The sequence below is a fragment of the Haliotis rufescens genome, unplaced genomic scaffold, assembly GCF_023055435.1.
Source record: "Haliotis rufescens isolate VD_foot unplaced genomic scaffold, xgHalRufe1.0.p SCAF_10, whole genome shotgun sequence".
NCBI classification, from domain to species: Eukaryota; Metazoa; Mollusca; class Gastropoda; order Lepetellida; family Haliotidae; genus Haliotis; species Haliotis rufescens.
Genome location: NW_025963780.1, coordinates 41,981,270 through 41,998,664, shown reverse-complemented (window position 1 = coordinate 41,998,664; position 17,395 = coordinate 41,981,270). Strand labels below are relative to the sequence as shown.

The 17,395-nt window shown below is 40.4% G+C and overlaps 2 protein-coding genes across 2 annotated transcripts in view; one reads left to right on the top strand and one right to left on the bottom strand.

The window, feature by feature from the left end:
* Positions 1-145: 145 nt before the first annotated feature.
* Positions 146-2,301, bottom strand: LOC125374746 (coiled-coil domain-containing protein 1-like). Its single transcript, XM_048386136.1, has 3 exons — positions 2,240-2,301; positions 1,944-1,999; positions 146-1,062 (listed from the first exon to the last, which is right to left on the bottom strand). The coding sequence occupies exons 1-3, from the start codon at positions 2,299-2,301 to the stop codon at positions 146-148; spliced, it is 1,035 nt and encodes a 344-aa protein (XP_048242093.1).
* A 1,796-nt stretch (positions 2,302-4,097) lies between these two features.
* The window catches only part of LOC124146709 (protocadherin gamma-A2-like), a 28,199-nt gene continuing 14,901 nt past the window's right edge, over positions 4,098-17,395 (top strand). Inside the window, exons 1-5 of the mRNA XM_048386132.1 lie at positions 4,098-4,358; positions 9,495-9,584; positions 11,766-11,974; positions 14,187-14,430; positions 15,669-15,903. Coding sequence (XP_048242089.1) covers positions 9,530-9,584; positions 11,766-11,974; positions 14,187-14,430; positions 15,669-15,903 — 743 coding nt within the window. The 5' untranslated portion in view covers positions 4,098-4,358; positions 9,495-9,529. The remainder of the gene's footprint in view (positions 4,359-9,494; positions 9,585-11,765; positions 11,975-14,186; positions 14,431-15,668; positions 15,904-17,395) is intronic.

The window sequence follows — 17,395 nt, the reverse complement described above, 5'->3', positions numbered from 1 at the left end:
ACAAACACTTGATACACAAATGTCATCTCTTTGTTTTTCTAGTTGGAAAATTGTTCAGGAATTGAGTAAAGTCTATTTTTCTGATTTTAGGTTTCTTTTCTTTTTTTGGCTTTTCCTTTTTAACCTTTAAGTTTTCTGTGTTTCTTCACGACTTCCCCTCCTTCTCCCACTGCGGTTGTCTCCTCTCCCTGCTCCATTGATGCAACTGCAACATCGTCAGTAACCTCACAGTCCTCCTCCTCCTCTTCATCATTTTCTGTTTCTTCTTCACCTTCCTCCATTTTCTCTTCTTGCTTGTATCAAATTCCGAACATTCCTCCGTGTGAGTTCCAGCGTTGCTTTCTTCGATACCACACTTATATATGTTATCATCATTATCCAACGAAGGCTCGCCTCTTACCTGATCTACAGTTTCTCTAAGAGACGTGAGGCTGTCACCTTCTACCATTCTCTCCTCATCGTCTTCAGGAGATTCCACTTCAACTTTTTCTTCATCATCTACATCACCAGAAAGGCCAGACGGTTCATGTCTCATTCGGTCCGGGTCCATGCTGTGTCCGTCCTTCTTATCATCTCCTTCCTCAAGAGTGTCCTCTTTTACATCTTCCCAATCATGCCTCATTCGGTCCGGGTCCATGCTGTGTCCGTCCTTATTATCATCTCCCTCCTCAAGAGTGTCCTCTTTTACATCTCCCAAATCTGGCTCTCCTTCGATATCACTACCTGCAGTAGGTTGTGTTTCTGTGTCCTCTTCTTCACCAGCCGTGTTCACCTCTTCTGGCATTACTTGATTGTCATCATCTTTGTCATCATTTAACCCATCCTCGGTTTCATCTATCTCCTCCCCTCCCGTTTCAATCAGAGTTCCCCCTTCATCCCCACATATATTCGTGGTAACGTCACCAACCTGGTCATCATTTTCCTTATCCTCCAGATCTATAATCATATCTGTGGGATCTTCCTCAAATGGTGCAACATCTTTCAACTGTTTCGTGTGACTCCCCCTCCCCGATTTCTCCAGTAGTTGAAGAGTCTTTCTTGGTATTTCCTTTGTCACACACGCTGAAACAAAAAGCATATGGTATGACGGTGAACACAGAACCTTCTCAGGCATTCATTCTCCAATGAATAAATAGGATAAGCCACGCCTACCGACGCGGACTACTGTCATCACTACGCACGGAATGTCATAGAATTCCAATAATGATTACAGTCGAATGAATTCCCTTTCTACTCACCGGTATCACCTATATTATCAGGCCTTGTAACATTCCAGAGCTACTTTTCTGAATCAAACATACCAACAACAAAACAATAGTGTCGTCTTTCAACACTCACTGCATCAACACCGTCATCGCACAATCTCATGTCTTCGGGTTTCATTTCTAACTCGCAGTTTTCAACTGCATCTTCCAGTTCTCAGAAAACTAATGATTGAATCTGGTGGTAACTGACGATGTTATTTTGAACCGCCACCTTCTCCCTGACCTATTTGATCTGATTTGTAACAGTTGCAGTTTTTTCTCTCCTCTTGCCTTGATTGACAGGTCCTATGGACCTTGTTTAATGTTATTTTCCGTTGACCGACTACTTACGTTGAGAGCATGTCAAGTTATGTGCATAAATTAAACAACCACCAGATAGATGTCAAGCCACAGTATGTATCCCTACGCCTGGAATGTATATCAATCTCGTCATATTTGTCTGCTTCGATTTATATATTTGTTTCTGCTTAAACTATTGTTGATAACCCATGTTTTTGTCTTCGAATTTAATCATGAAGATTGTCTGTGTATTTATTTCTGTTCGTTGAGGTATGAATCGAAAAACATATGTAGCGGACTCATACTCTTTGCACATTGTCCCACGAACTCATATATACCTCGAGGAACCGGAGTAAATACTCAGTCAATCGTTAAGTGAAAAGGACATAGAATATATACTTTCATCACAGCCAATGGGATCCTTCCTAACCGACACCACGGTAGATTTCTTTTCTCTGCAACACAAAACATGTCAACATATGTCTATTTCCAATACAAATAATGAATCTAACGGGAATTGCTTAATCACCAGACCATCTACATACTGACCTCAACTAACACACAGTGTCATGCTTAGCATACGAGTTACCCGGGACACTTTATTCAGAAACATAATATCATCATCTTCACACATCTTTCATTTGGCAGTCATATTCCTAAAGACTTTCATTGTGATATAGTGACAGGAAAGTTACCCTCTGAGTTTACAGACATAGATCATGATAACTCCGCCAAGAATTGCCCCTTGCCGCCACATGCTGCCATAAGTAGTTTGGTAGTCATCGAGTAGGCTGGCATGCACACTGGAACAGATTTGGATAAATGTTAGACAATATATAAGATTGTCTATCTAATATGGATCTTCATGTGCAACCGTATAATATTGTCAGGTTTTACAATTATGAGTATATCATTCAAATAACGAAAAAAACATTGTATGCGATGTCCGCTTCTCCATCCGGGCTGTGATACCAAATCAGATATGATGTTCTCACATGTGACATTAAAAAAGGTGCGTGCGGTGCTAGAAATAAATTCAATTTTCGGATCGTAACATTTTGAAAGGCCCTTTTGGGTCTGGATTGGTATGGGCCTTCTGGCTTGTTTTCAAATGACCATACACATATCTTATCCCTCGAGGAATACACAGTCACGTTCAAGGTTTAACATCACGTTCAAGAGTATTCACTAACATACATGTAGGAGCGATGTGTGTGTGTGTGTCTGCTAGTCTGCTTATGCGGGTTAAGAATGTGTGTGTGTGTGTGTGTGTGTGTGTGTGTGTGTGTGTGTGTGTGTGTGTGTGTGTGTGTTAGAGCACTGAGATACATGAGTATCCCACTCAAATACTCAAGCCGACCAGTCGTTTTCACAGTCAACCATTTAAAATTCTGGACATCCTGGACGTTTTTTCTTGAAATATGTTTTACTAAAAATGTATTCGTATCCAATACAATAAAATATTTTTTTTCATTAGCCAATACACGACTCAGTCGAACGGACCAATCAGAATGCAGTTTACAAACCAGCTTCGGGTAATTTGAGATCACGAGAACCACGGGAATGGATCAAGGGGTTGGTGTAGTTTTGCTGTAATGCGATCTCTGGGTATATAGAGAATGTTTTTGTAGGGCTAAAAATGAAAACTTGTGGTGCATTTGATACAGGTATCATAGTTATTTTTCGGATGTAAAGTTTGCAGTGTTTCGGCGATTGTTTAAATTGGATAAAGTTTGGGTCTATCCAATGTTCAAGTGTTTACTTTCTTTTGCCCGGCGGTTTATAAGTTTTTACAAATAATTTTATTGTTCACAAACATATTCTACATATCACATTTTCTTTAGTCTGTCTGTCCACGGGCATCAAATATGAATCAAAAAGTCGAAATAGTTCTTAATGCTCAAAACTATGCAGTTACCTGGTTTAGAACGACCTAAAAATGGAATGTTTAATACTCACCCTTAAACAGGCTGTATGTGTAGCGGACACAAATTTGCCGAGTCCTGTGATGGGATTCGAACCACGGACCTTCTGAATTGAGGTCGGACGCCTTGTCCACATGACCCAAGAGAGTAACCCAGTCAGCAAGGTAAGGATGTCATCTGTGGGATGACTCCACGCCATGCTACATATATCATGTTGATATCTCATATAAGAAATAAATGACTCGTGGTCGTTGTTTATCGTACAATAAAACACTGCAGGGAGAATAAACCACTCGTAGCTGCGACACTCATGGTTTATTCTCTCTTCAGTGTTTTATTGTACGATATAAAACTACCGCGATTCGTTTATTTCTTAGATAAATACACTCTGCCAAGATTAAGATGCAAAGCCCCGGTGTTGTATGTATGTTATCGATATCAACAATACTGATCAGATTTAGTGCCAAATGACACGGATATGTTTTGGGAAAGAAAGTAGTTGCCTATAAATAAAAAGAAAGAAAAAAGAGTATATGTTTGTTCATGAAATATTCATCCGACTATCAAAGAGAGTTTTGTTGAGGATGCTTAGTAAAATATTGACGACGAATGTAAACTACCATCAACACAACGCATCGCCATGACCACCTGCTGGATCTTCAAACAAATATGATACCAGAAACAGTGTGCTTTCGCCATCGGACGGGAACGTGAAAGATGCGTACTTGTAATTCATCCTGAAGCAGTTTATCAGTAGCTAACCGTGAAGTTAATGCTACAGACCCGATACTTGTTGTGCTGATATACATATATACATTGGTGTTTGTGGCGTACATCTATAACAAACCCCGGCTATTTCACTCAAAGCCTCAGTCGGAGAAAATATAGGGTAAGTATTCGTGTTTTTGCTTTAAACATTCCATTTTTAGGTCGTTCTAAACCAGGTAACTGCATAGCATTGGTGACCGTATCCTCTCATCAGTTCCTCTTTTATGTCCATGCTTCTTTTGTCACCCAGGTGGACGAATCGTTGATAAGTGTGTCAATAGCGCCGTAGAATTTATGTCACACTTCTACTGCTCCTGTTGCTTAAAATAATACAATGTTATTAAACCATTTGCTTATTTATTTTTTACCTCCAAATACATAAACATTTTCCATCGAAAGGGAACTCAAGATCAGAAAAAAATAATACGGTGGGGTTTTCGTTGCGTCCGCAATGTTCCAAAACTCGAACCGTGTTTGTCTTTGCGGTCTGGAATTTCCATTCAAAGTATAAAATCTATTGATTTGTTTGTTGTTCAACATCGCGTTCTATTGTTTGTTGTTTAATGACGACGGTGTGTCAATAATCGAGCCAGGATCAGACAATCCAGTGGTTAATATTTTAAGCAAACATCTATACCGTCGGCGTACGATGGTACGCAATCCACCAAGCCACACACCACCCGATCCATTAAGCGTCTACTACCGGAACCAAATCTAACCCGGTATCTCAAAGGGGGCGCCGCAAGTCTATCATTAGGCAGCACCATGCATGCTCTCAAATATCATAGTAGCTTATGGATCTTATACACCACTGGAAATGTGTTTTGAGCATCGCTCAAACATTTAGGCGAATGTACCTAAACCAGAATGAAGCAATTTGGGCTTTGTCCATAAATGTGTTGATCACGTCTCTGGCAATGACGGTTACTTACGGACGGGAGGCACGGGTGGCCAAGTCGTCTAAGGCGCCTCAATTCGATGCGAGCAGTTGCGTCCCTTGGACACGCCAGAAACCTATGATTGTTGGTTCAAATCCCGGTTCGCCCTGATTATGTTTCTAGGTTTGCATCACCCTACCCGTGCTTGTGGTTTTGAACAAAGTGGTAAACGTCAAGCATCACTTCGGGCTTTCCTCCCACATGAAGCTGACACGCCGTGATATAACCTGAATAATGTTCACACCCCAACTCGTTCACTCACATATAGAAAAACACAACACAACAAGTTCCCTATAAGTGTATTCCCCGTGGATACTACGGTAAATATAAGCTTATATTTTGGTGAAGAGCTTAGGCGAAACAAAAGAATACATTATTAATGATATTTTACTCAAATGCAACTATCATGCTCTGCCTTAAGTGGGTAACTTAGCCAAGCAGAACCAGACACGACTGGTACAACAGACACAGATGTATTTACATGAAGATCATATATGTAAGTAGTCACAATAAATACAACAGTGGTGAGCACAGACACCGAGTTCCCAGGGGCCCAGGAAAAGAGATAACAAGCCTGCAGACACATCTTCTTCGCTTTAGCGTTTCTCCTGCCTCGGCAATTTTCGGCTGACCTCCTCCTCTTTGGGACTCTTGTGTGTGAGTAGGGGGGGGGGGGGGGGGGGTATTGGGATTTTAGTGTTGATAACATTTCTATGTTCGCAATGATAAACTGTTTTTGTTTTCCAGAACCTGATATCATTTCTTTGGCTGCTCTGTTTAGATACCTTCTTTCAATTGCCAGCCTCCAATTCAGTAGTGACTGACTGACTGACTGACTTACTGACAGTTTGGGGTTAATGGACATGGGTCCCATTACCAGCAGTGTTGTTGATAAGGGGGTCACCCTTTGTAGTGAGCCGCCTCCGTGGTCTTGTGGTAGAGCGTCCGCCCGGAGAGCGGAAGGTCCGGGTTTCGATCCCCGGCCGCGTCATACCAAAAGACGTTAAAAGATGGTACTTGTTGTTACCCTGTCTGGCGCTCGACAAGGGGCTAAAACAAGGACTGGTCGGCTCGGAGTCAGTATACTGTGTCTGAGTGGGGTATTCATGTTAAACTGCGGCATGGTATCTCAGTGAGCTAGCACTATAAATCGGCATCAGTCCGGACTAGTACAAGCAGCCACACACAAACACACATGTGCATGCATATAAGTGCAATAATCTTGGACGCGACGTTAAACCTAATTTCACCTCACCTCACCCTTTGTAGTGACTTTCTGGTGGCTGAATGTCGTCACAATTGTGAGGTCGGATGAGACCACGCACCAATGTGGCTTTAGTGAGATTTGTGTCCGAGCTAGGGCTTCATCTCGGGTGTTATTGTCTTGTCTTATCTTTTTCACCAAAGGGTGTGATGTTCGTCACCAGAACGATAATACTGCTTGCTCTCGTCTTAGTTTCACAGGAAGTTCTCCTGTTTCTTGTGGTTCTAGAGAAGTATTTGTTGCTGCACCTGTGGTTAGCATTCAGGCTTTGCATTGTTTTCTGTCGAGGCGGCTCAAGATACTGTTTCATGCTGAATGTCCTCACAACTATAGTCTACTTTTTATCTGATTAGCTGATTGTAGAGGTCAAACCGAATCTCCCTCGAGGTACGCTATATTCTACCATGAATTTGGAATTTACTCGATTCTGATTGGTCAATCAGAGGCTATTAAATCACAATAAACCCCCTCTGATTGAAACAGCTGGTTTGACGGCCGCATCACCGCGGATGCTAATATTCATAGAATAGTACTATTTTCAGTCATTGTCGGTAGGCATATTTAAATAATTATATCTACAACTACAGGTTACACAATGCACAGATGCCGTTACTACAATATTCAAAGGATGTGTGGCAATACATTTCATGTAGAAAACACGATAGAAATCTACAAAGGGAGTGTGTTTACGTTTTGGAGACCACAGAGAGCTTGGAATTTTGGCGCTTTTCTGTATACGGCTGTGACGTCATATCTTTTGCGTCACAATGAGCGATATGACGTCATAATAGTGACAAGCGATGTAGAGCGAAAGCCTTACAAAGCTTGCTTTGTTTTCTTTAGGGATACCCACCTCATGTTAGCTTTCCAAGTTGCCGTGCTTATGCTTTCAATGCCTGTCATATGTTCGAGTGAAGTATTACAGTGTAAACAAACTGCTTGAGTATATACAGCGCCATATTTTGTTCGGTGATTCCGTAATTCAGATCGACAACCCAGTCAAAACACTTGACTCAACCCATGCCGCTTCACTCAGTATATTTGCTAACACCAAAGAGTTAGCGTTTTATTTAGTCATGGTAGAATGGAGATAAACATACTGTGTTTTCAATGTAGAGCTAGGTTACTAGTAGATTTAACCGCGCTAAATTTAACATTTGAAACCTCACGCTGCGCGTTCGGTTCCAAATTCAATTTAGCGCGGTTAAATCTACAGGTAACCTAGCTCTACATTGAAAACACAGTATGTTTATCTCCTAAATAACGGTAACGCTGTTTTTCAGGGCATTTTATTACCTTTGTCGGGCAGTGAATAAAAGACATCGGGCTTCTGCAAATTGTAATCCCCTGAAAAAATAGCGTTACCCTTATAATATTGTTCTTTAAGTATCTTTAGTACAAGAGGTAATTAGAAGTAAATAAAACACGTTGAAAAGAGACTTTGGCATGTCATTTATTTTGTGAGGATACCTTGAATGCAGGTACTAAGTAGATTAGACAATGTTATTTTTGGCTTCTTGGCTTACTCGCATTACCGCTTGATTAAACATTGTGTCATTAGAGATAATTATCAAGATATTTCAAGTAACTTCTTTGAGAGGCATTTAGAAGTTGGAGAACTTCGTAAGGATACGATATATGGATGAACAACTTCTTTATTACAATTAGGAGAGCCATATAGCTGTAGGTTCTAACACCGTTATCAAGCAAGTGATATCACTAATTGTAACAAAGAAGTTGTTCATCCTTATATCTTATCTTTACTATGTTTCAAGTAACAAAATACTTATTGTTTAAGAGTTTGGTGATTACCATTAGTGAGTGAGTATGGTTTTACTCCGCTTTTAGCAATATCCCAGCCATTTCACGGCGGGGGACACCAGAAATCGGCTTCACACATTGTACCCATGTCGGGAATCGAACCCGGGTCTTCGGCGTGACGACCGAACGCTTTAACCACTAGGCTATCCGACCGCCCCTGATTACCATTAAAGGTTTTCTGGCGTTCATTATAGTTTTGAGCATTAAGAACTATTTCGACCTTTTGATTCATATTTAATGCCCGTGGTATCTCTGAAGAAAACTATGTTATGTAGAATATGTTGGTGAACAATAAATCTGTATAAGTACACTTCCAGGTAAGTAGTTATTCGCAACCCGGCCTTATAAACCGCCGGGCAAAAGAAAGTAAACACTTGAACATTGGATTAGACCCAAACTTTACAAACGTTATCCAAATTAAACAATCGCCGAAACACTGCAAACTTAACATCCGAAATATAGCTATGATACCTGTATCAAATGCACCACAAGTTTTCATTTTCAGCCCTACAAAAACATTCTCTATATCCCCAGAGATCGCATTACAGCAAAACTACACCAACCCCTGGATCCATTCCCGTGGTTCTCGTGATCTTACGGACCGTCTATATACACGATATCGTGCAAATAGTGGACCAATGCCGTGCAATATACACGACTGGAAAACTCCCTTCTCCGCCGTCAGACGCGAACGCTGATTGGTCTATTACTCTTTATGTACACGATATCGTGCGAATAGACACAGCCGTGATCTCAAATTACCCGAGGCTGGTTTGTTACTCGCATTCTGATTGGTCCGTTCGACTGAGTCGTGTATTTGCTAATGAAAATCAAGGGCGGGTAATTTGAGACAAACATGGGTGAATACTCTCCGAAGTCATACATTTTTCAGTAAAGATATGTTTAAGATGTTTGTTTGTTTGTGTGAATTCAAGAATATTTCAGCTATATCAGGGCGGTCTGTAAATAATCTAGTGTGGACCAGACAATTATTGTCATCATGAGCATCAATCTACAAAATGGGGATACGATGGCATGCATCAACCAAGTCAGCGAGCCTGACCACCCGATCCCGTTAGTCGCCTTTTACGGCAAACATCTTCACGGCTCACATTTTAAGAAGAACGCCTAGGATGTCCAGACTTTTTAAATGGTTGTCCCTTTACGAGAGACACTGAAATGTGTATTTGTCAATAAACTGTTATTAATAAACTGTTTATGTTTGTTTTTGTAGGATTCTAATCATCAATATCCTGGTTGCCGTGAAATATGTTCTGGTTCCCATGGCTGCTCAGCTTTGCCTTTAGGGAAGTAGCATCCATCCGTAAGTGGATTTGTTTTTCGTGCTCTATTTTTATTTTATTTTATATTTGTGGATGTAACACTTTTTAATGTGGACAAGTTGCCATGGTGTTACATTAAAACCTCCAGATCCACACGTGGCTTGAGGGAGCGGGGGCTGTAACCTGGATCACTTTATGATATACATGCTACTTACTTACATCTTTTACTATTTTCTTTGCATTTACCAATAGGTTTGGAAATCCATTTAGTTCTCCAGTAAAAGCAAAGTAGCTGTATCTTTTGATCTACATACAAAAACCAACCACTACAATATACTTTAAATAAAAAAGTTATGAATTGAAACAAAAGTTGTTGTTAACTATTTGATATTTATATGTACTGTTAACATCACTAAAACCGGTTTCATGACTTTCAGACAGAAGAACATATGTCGTCATTTCCTACTGTGCATGATACCCCTTACCCCTCATGATACATGAGATATTATCTTAAAATCATCCATAGCAGTTTTCATTAAAAAAACTAAAACAACAGAAAACAAATCAAAAACCTACTTAACAAGTATAGTTAAAGATCAATACTTAGAACTCTTTCGATCTTTCTCTTCTCAGCTGTGTTAATAATAGTAAGAAGAAGATGAAATCATCTGTATCCCTCGCCTATTGTCCAGTCTTCAAGACAATGATATGTGCAATCAAACGTGACATCAGTTTGTCCACCTGCTTCTGGAAGAGGTTGAATACAAGAGCTACTGTATACCACCCCAATGCCAAAACGAATATCAATCCCAATACTACGATTTCGAACCTGTAATCATAATTTGCTTAATTAGACTGGCCGATGAAAAAAATATACCAAAGGAAAATAGAACCTGTAAATTATGTAATTCTCCATCTTTTGCTGATGAATTTCACTACTTATTCAGATGCATTGTTTTTAAAAGAGAGAGGCAAATATTTCTATCATCATATTATACTGAATGGCCATCAACAACAAACACACAGGATCTAAAGAATTAATCGAGATTTATTGTAAAAATGTCCCTTAGTATTAAAAAGTGTAGGTAATTACATGTTGTTATTAACTGCCATCTTGTCTGCTATTTGTACATATACATAATAATTTATTGTAATATGCTCTTGTACCACCTTTTGTGGTCTTTGAGAATAAACTGATTCTGATTCTGAATAATACTCTGTACAAATATCCGCTTTCGTAAGGCTGTAATGATAAGTAAAGGTTATAATTATCTTCCACTGTGTGAAGGCTAAGAATATTTTGTATCCTTGAGCACTGCACAATTCACTCATTTAGATAATTATGATGAATGGTATTGTAGAACATTGTGATACAGGCAGGTATTGTTGCAGCCCTACCCTTTACAGTTATTTACTAAAGTAAGGTACACGGTACAGATAAGGTACACGGTACAGATGAGGTACAATAGGTTGTGTGAATGCTGACCCCTCAAATCCTGGTGAATTTCTAAAACTTCTACTGTGAATCCGTAGAACTCTTGTAAAGCAAATAATAGATCCCAACGTATTACGAATACCATGGTTAAATATTCTGATATTACGTGAGCCTGTAATCTGATATTAATGGTGCTAATTAATATATATATCAAAAGAAGTTAGTTAAGGTCGCCCGATTCTTTCAGATTACTATAGCTAAATTGTCATGCCATGACATATTAACTATAGTAATCTGAAAGAAACTTTTTTTTGTAATTTTTGTGGCCGGTAACTATTCCGCGTATGTTTAGGCCATAGGTCACGTGACAACACATGTTGTCTTGGAGAGTGTAGCACTGAACTTGACCCTACAAGGTTAACCGATTCCCATGCATAATGTTCTGTTTCATGTGTTTCCTGTTTAAGGCTGCAACGAGCAGTATTCCAGCTGAATAACGGCGTTCTACAGATTATCCCAAGATAAGACCAGCCCGTGACACAATGAACAACGTTTCACGTTGTTGAAGTACGACATCGATGCTCATGATATTAATCACTGGATTGTCTTGTCCAGACTCGATTATTTACAGACCGCCGTCATACAGCTCGAATATTGCTGAGTTCGGCGTTAAACATCACACCAACCAACCAACCAACATAGCGTACGTGATGTATTTGTAATATTGATGACGTTAGGTATGATGGCGTTAAGCGATATTCCTCACGCACGATGGTCTTTCTTCCAGGTAGCTCCATTGAGGTAACGACATCGAAATCGGGGTCTTTTTCGCTTGCAAATGAGAAGGGTGTCACGGTGTCGGACAGAAATTCGATTCTATTTACTGTCAAAGCGTGCTCTGATGCCGTCATTGTCCTCTCTGACATCGCCAGCATCAGTGACGATCAGGGAAACTACTTCCTCCTCATGATAGGCAAATCTGGAAATTCGTCACAGGTATTGTTTTTACTAAATCGAGGGCACAAGAAAGTATGCCGAGTTTTTTTTTATATAATTGGAAGAACTATTTTCTATTTAACCATCACCCAATCCTGCACCAGTTTGTGAAAAGAGATCTTTTGCTGGATAATTTTGTTTCAAAATAAATAGATTTAATTAAGACTGGGGAAGGAAATGAAGTGGCAAACACATGACCCCTACTGTGTTTGAAATATGAATTGTTCCGAAAACCCCTAAACATATTTAATGATTTTCAAAGGTAAAATGTCTAAGATATCCATCTCAGCATTTGGGTATTATGCGAGGTTTATAATTCTTAAACATTTCAGTCAAATTATATGTAAACAAATAAAATCCACGCAGAAGTATTCTGTGGGTGCTGACTAAGCGCCAATACAGTCCATTTTTGGGATACATTATCGCTAACTTAAGAGTGAGTGAGTGAGTGAGTGAGTGAGTGAGTGAGTGAGTATGGTTTTACGCCGCTTTTAGCAATATTCCAGCCATATCACGGCTTCACACATTGTACCCATATCGGGAATCGAACCCGGGTCTTCGCCGTAACGAGCGAACGCTTTAACCACTAGGCTACCCGACCGCCCCCGTTAACTTCAGATATTTACAACTGCAAATCAAACATATGATAACACCAACCGAGAAGCGTCGTTTCGTTTGCTCCACACTTTTTATTATGTTACCCCACATTATATGCAACATCTTCTGGAACATGATGTCGGACTATCTCTTCTTTTTTTAAGATCTATGAGTGAGTGAGTGACTTGGGTTTTACGCCGTTTTTAACAGTATTCAGTATGTCAGCATCATGTGGAAGGAAAGCCCGAAGTAATTCAGGTGTCAGGCTTCACCACTTTGGTGCTGACAAACCTAGAAACATAATCAGGGACAAATGGGATTTGAACCCTTAATCGTCAGGTTAAGGAAAGCCTTAGGGGCGGAACTGTGCACTGTGCAGTCGCCGATTTATTGTCATCTGTTCTCTCTTAACCTCTTTGATATAATGCAGATTGTATATACTAGTAAGTACTGGTATCTGTGCCTTAAATTAGTTCTGTCTTAGAGTGAGTGAGTTGGATTTAACGGCGCTTTTAACAGTATTCCAGTTATAACACGGCGTGTCAGCTTCATGTGCGAGGAAAGCCCGAAGTGATGCATGTCTTAGACGTTTACCACTTCGGTGAAACCCACGAGCACGGGTATGGTGCTGACAAACCTAGAAACATAATCAGGGCGAACCGGGATTCGAACCCACAATCATAGGTTTCTGGCGTGTCCAAGGAACGCAACTCTGCTGAGCGAATCGCGTCGGCTTAGGCGACTGGGCCACCCGTGCCCCCTTCTGTCTTAGACAATAGGTTTTGTTTTAGTTGAACTGTATCTGGAAGGGTATTAATTGCCTGTGTTGAACTGCATCTGGAACAAAACCTCAAAAATTAGATCTTCTGCCTGAAATGTTACACAACAATTGCAAACCTTATAAAAAAGATCCAAAAGAGTGAGTGAATACGGTTTTACGCAGCTTTTGACAATGTTCCAGAAATATCACGCCGGGTAACACCAAAAATGGGCTTCACAAACTGTTCCCATGAGGAGATTCGAACCTGGGTCTTCTGCGTGACGAGCGAACGCTTTAACTACTAGGCTTCCATACCGCCCCTGATCTATAAGAGGTTTACACTCAACTGTTGATTGAAATTGTCAATAACTATTTTCCGAGGAAACGTTTAAGCCTGAACTTTAAATGAACAAAGGGAACATAATTATTAAAAGAAGCAGTCCATGGCTTCTAATTGAAAATAACTAACACAAGGCCCCTTCTGTTAGTAGTGAGCATTACATACATGTTGTGCTATGTTATGAACTCTGAACTTTATTCAACCTTTGCACCTTCACAGCTTAACCGTTGGCGTCACCAACATGAAAATGCTGCCGTTGGCATATAGATCATAGAAGGTACAAAAAGGGAAATCCATATCTTAGACACCACTACGCACTCGCCTACAACCACGTTTCATCTAATTATCTGCATACATTGGGGAGCAATGGCAACAGTAGGTTTTCCAATGTGGTTGCCATGGAAACCAAACTTGACTTCGAACAATATTAGGAAAGGCTGTCGTCAGCATATTTAGCTATTTTATTAATCTTGATTAGAACTCCGTCGTCTTACTCGTTTATCCTATGTTATTAGGTAATGGACAGCTGTTTCACGTGTCCTAGGACGAGAGTTGTTCCTGGGAAGTTCGTGGACTGCAATGTTGCCAAACCCTTCTGGCTTCACTGGGATGGAATAGGTCTGTTCGAATTTGGCAAGGGTAGGGTCATTGGCAGACAGACGTCCCTGACCATGAACGGTCGTAAAGGAACCTACATGACCAACTTCTTGCAGATTACGTCAACCGGAAGCACGCCTGCCGTATTTTCATTTGAAAAAGGTCAGTATGACATTTTCAACACTGTGTCAATCGCGCTTAGAAGCGACACACTTGCACGGTCGAAACTGATCAAACTGGTATCACTCAACAATGTATTCAGTTTGATCATGGTTTCGATTATCAACTCTCAACGTTATGGTTATAACGTTCCAATGCTAAACATGATAATATCTATGTGAAATTGGGGAATAGGACATTCAGGCAAGAAGTAGGCATCCCCATTTGCACCAATTCTGTTCCCCTTCTTGCTAATCTGTTTCTTTAAGCAAATGAATAAAAACAATTCTGCTGGGACTGGCAAAATCAAAACAGGGAAATTTGGCCAAGAGGTATTGAATTTAATATTCAGGTTCACCGATGCTCTGATATCGTTGAACGTTCAGACAGCTAATTCCCCGCTATGGATTTATCCACCTGAATTATGGATGATAGAGACCAGTGATACCAACTTCTTGTTTGCTTCATATTTAGATCTATGCATAAACATTGAGCGTGAGTAAAACTATGCACAAGACTTCAACTTTAACACAGTCAACATTCTCTTTATGTCGAACAATATTATTGCAGCGCCAGTCTCTGGTGTGTAAGTTTCTCAACGTGTAAGGTACAATCATGCACGCGACTCTTGCTCAAAAGGTTCTCAGCATGCAAAGCTTACAAGCAATTCCAAATTCCCATCAGTGACAAAAATGATGTCCGATGCAATATTTTAACTTGTACCACATGCTCCCGTTTTTATTCGGTTGTACACTTGATTTATCTTTATATGTGTTTGTGCCACTTGGTATCATTACTTTTTGATTACAAGTAGTCTGAAATGTACAACGGACTCTGTTTTTACCAGATTTGCCATATAAATTTCAATATGAATTGGAGACTGGATCTGTATAACTAACAATACCAACCTCTCTCTCTCTCTCTCTCTCTCTCTCGCTCTCTCGCTCTCGCTCTCTCTCTCTCTCGCTCTCTCTCTCTCTCTCCCACCCTCTCCTCTCTCTCTTCCACCCTCTCCTCTCTCTCTTCTCTCTCACTCTCGCTCCCTCTCCTCCCTCTCTCTCTCTTGCCCACCCTCTCCTCTCTCGCTCACTTTCCTCTCTCTCTCTTCTCTCTCACTCTCTCTCTCTCTCCTCCCTTCCCCTCCCTCTCTCTCTTTCTCTCTGTGTCTCTCCCTTGGTTGTGCAGCGGCGTAAATTCTAACCAACTTACATTTTCTGTTCGTTATATTATACTTCATTCAGATCGTCCTCTGACGTTCACCTCGCCGAAGCAAGACGGGAGCAGCATTGTGTCTGTCAATGAAACGACTCCCGTCAACTCGACATTGCTGGTGATCAGTGAGTCACCATCATCAACGAATATAACGATGTCAGTAGCAGGCGAAGGTCACGAGTTCTTCTACGTTGAAGGCAGAGAACTTCGTGTGAAGGAACAACTGGACTATGAAACCACCACCTATTATGCACTTGTCGTAACGTAAGTAAAATGATGAGGCACGTCCTTTCATTATCAATGATAAGGTATGATAAGGACACGCGGAATCTGAAAAATTAAAAACATGGTGAAAACGTTATGATTTTTGGTTGGTTGGTTTGTTGTTTAACGCCGCACTCAGCAATATTCCAACTATATGGCGGCGGTCTGTCAATAATCGAGTCTGGACCAGACAATCCAGTAATTAATATTATGAGCATCGATCCACGCAATTGGGATCGATGACATGCATCAACCAAGTCAGCGAGCCTGACCATCCGATCCCGTTAGTCGTCTCTTACGCCTTTTACGGCAAGCATGGGTTGCTGAAGACCTATTCTACCCCGGAATCTTCACAAAACGTTATGAAAGTTATCCAACTTTACTCCGCAGGTCGCGGCATTTGAATACGTTCTTATAAAAAGGGTCCTAGTTTGATTAGTTCTTTTACACAACGACCTGCACAGAATTTTTTCTTTTGAAGTTTTTGATTTCAAGGTTGATCCTGGTTTCTCGTCTTCTTGGTTTCATGAAGGGCCTATCACCAACCATCTAGCTTCAATTTGGGGATTTCGCTCCATATCAAACTAACAAACTATGGTAGAACTGAAATATTCTTCAAAGTGGCGTTTACCCCAACCTGCTCTTAACTAAATGGGCGGTCCGGTAGCCTAGTGGTTAAAGCGTTCGGGTTCGATTCCCGACATGGGTACAATGTGTGAAGCCCATTTCTGATGTCCCCCGCCGTGATATGGCTGGAATATAGCTAAAAGCGGCGTAAAACCATACTCACTAACTCTTAACTAAATACGAGTGACAAACGTACGAGTGTCAATAATATACATCATATATATTTTAGGTATTTAGGTGTTTTAAAAAATAATCTAAATTTAACGTTGAAAGAAGAAGGAGTATAATGTGCATTCCATTGCGCTGGACGCGACAAATTCACATTTTACTGTAGCGACATATAGGGAACTCTCTGGGTTATTCTCATATCGCCTACACGCCAAATTGCCTGCGCTTCAATATGCCTACATGTTCTATATAGGCGATTGGGCACAACTCCTATGTCCAAAATAGACTGTCCCTACATGTCATTAAAGACATTTATTAAGAAATTTGATTACTAAAACAGCATGTGATGCTTATCCGCAGAAAATGATGCGTTTTATGTAATCCTTTTAAATCTCAATTAAAGTTCTCTAAAAGGGGTATAAAATAAGGGCCCATCTACATGTTTATAATTTCACCATGGCGATATGATACCAATAACTCCCTCTTTGTTACTGCAGTGATGCCAGAGTTTGAATAATGTTGCGTCTCAACTCGTTTCGATGGAAGCGTATTAGAGCCACAATCCAAACAACTATCATCTTCGTAGATTATTCTAGCATCTACGTCGATGAAACTACTCACATCTACGCAGAAGATACTTTCGTCTGCGTATATGATATTATACTGTACGTAGAAGAACGTATTATCTACTGTTGAA

Coding starts and splice junctions, on each gene's coding strand:
- LOC125374746 (XM_048386136.1), bottom strand. CDS start 2,301: ATGTGGCGGCAAGGGGCAATTCTTGGCGGAGTTATCATGATCTATGTC. Junction 2,000..2,239: donor TATGTCTGTAAACTCAGAGG/GTAACTTTCCTG, acceptor TTTGTGTTGCAG/AGAAAAGAAATCTACCGTGG. Junction 1,063..1,943: donor TCCCATTGGCTGTGATGAAA/GTATATATTCTA, acceptor TTTTTGTTTCAG/CGTGTGTGACAAAGGAAATA.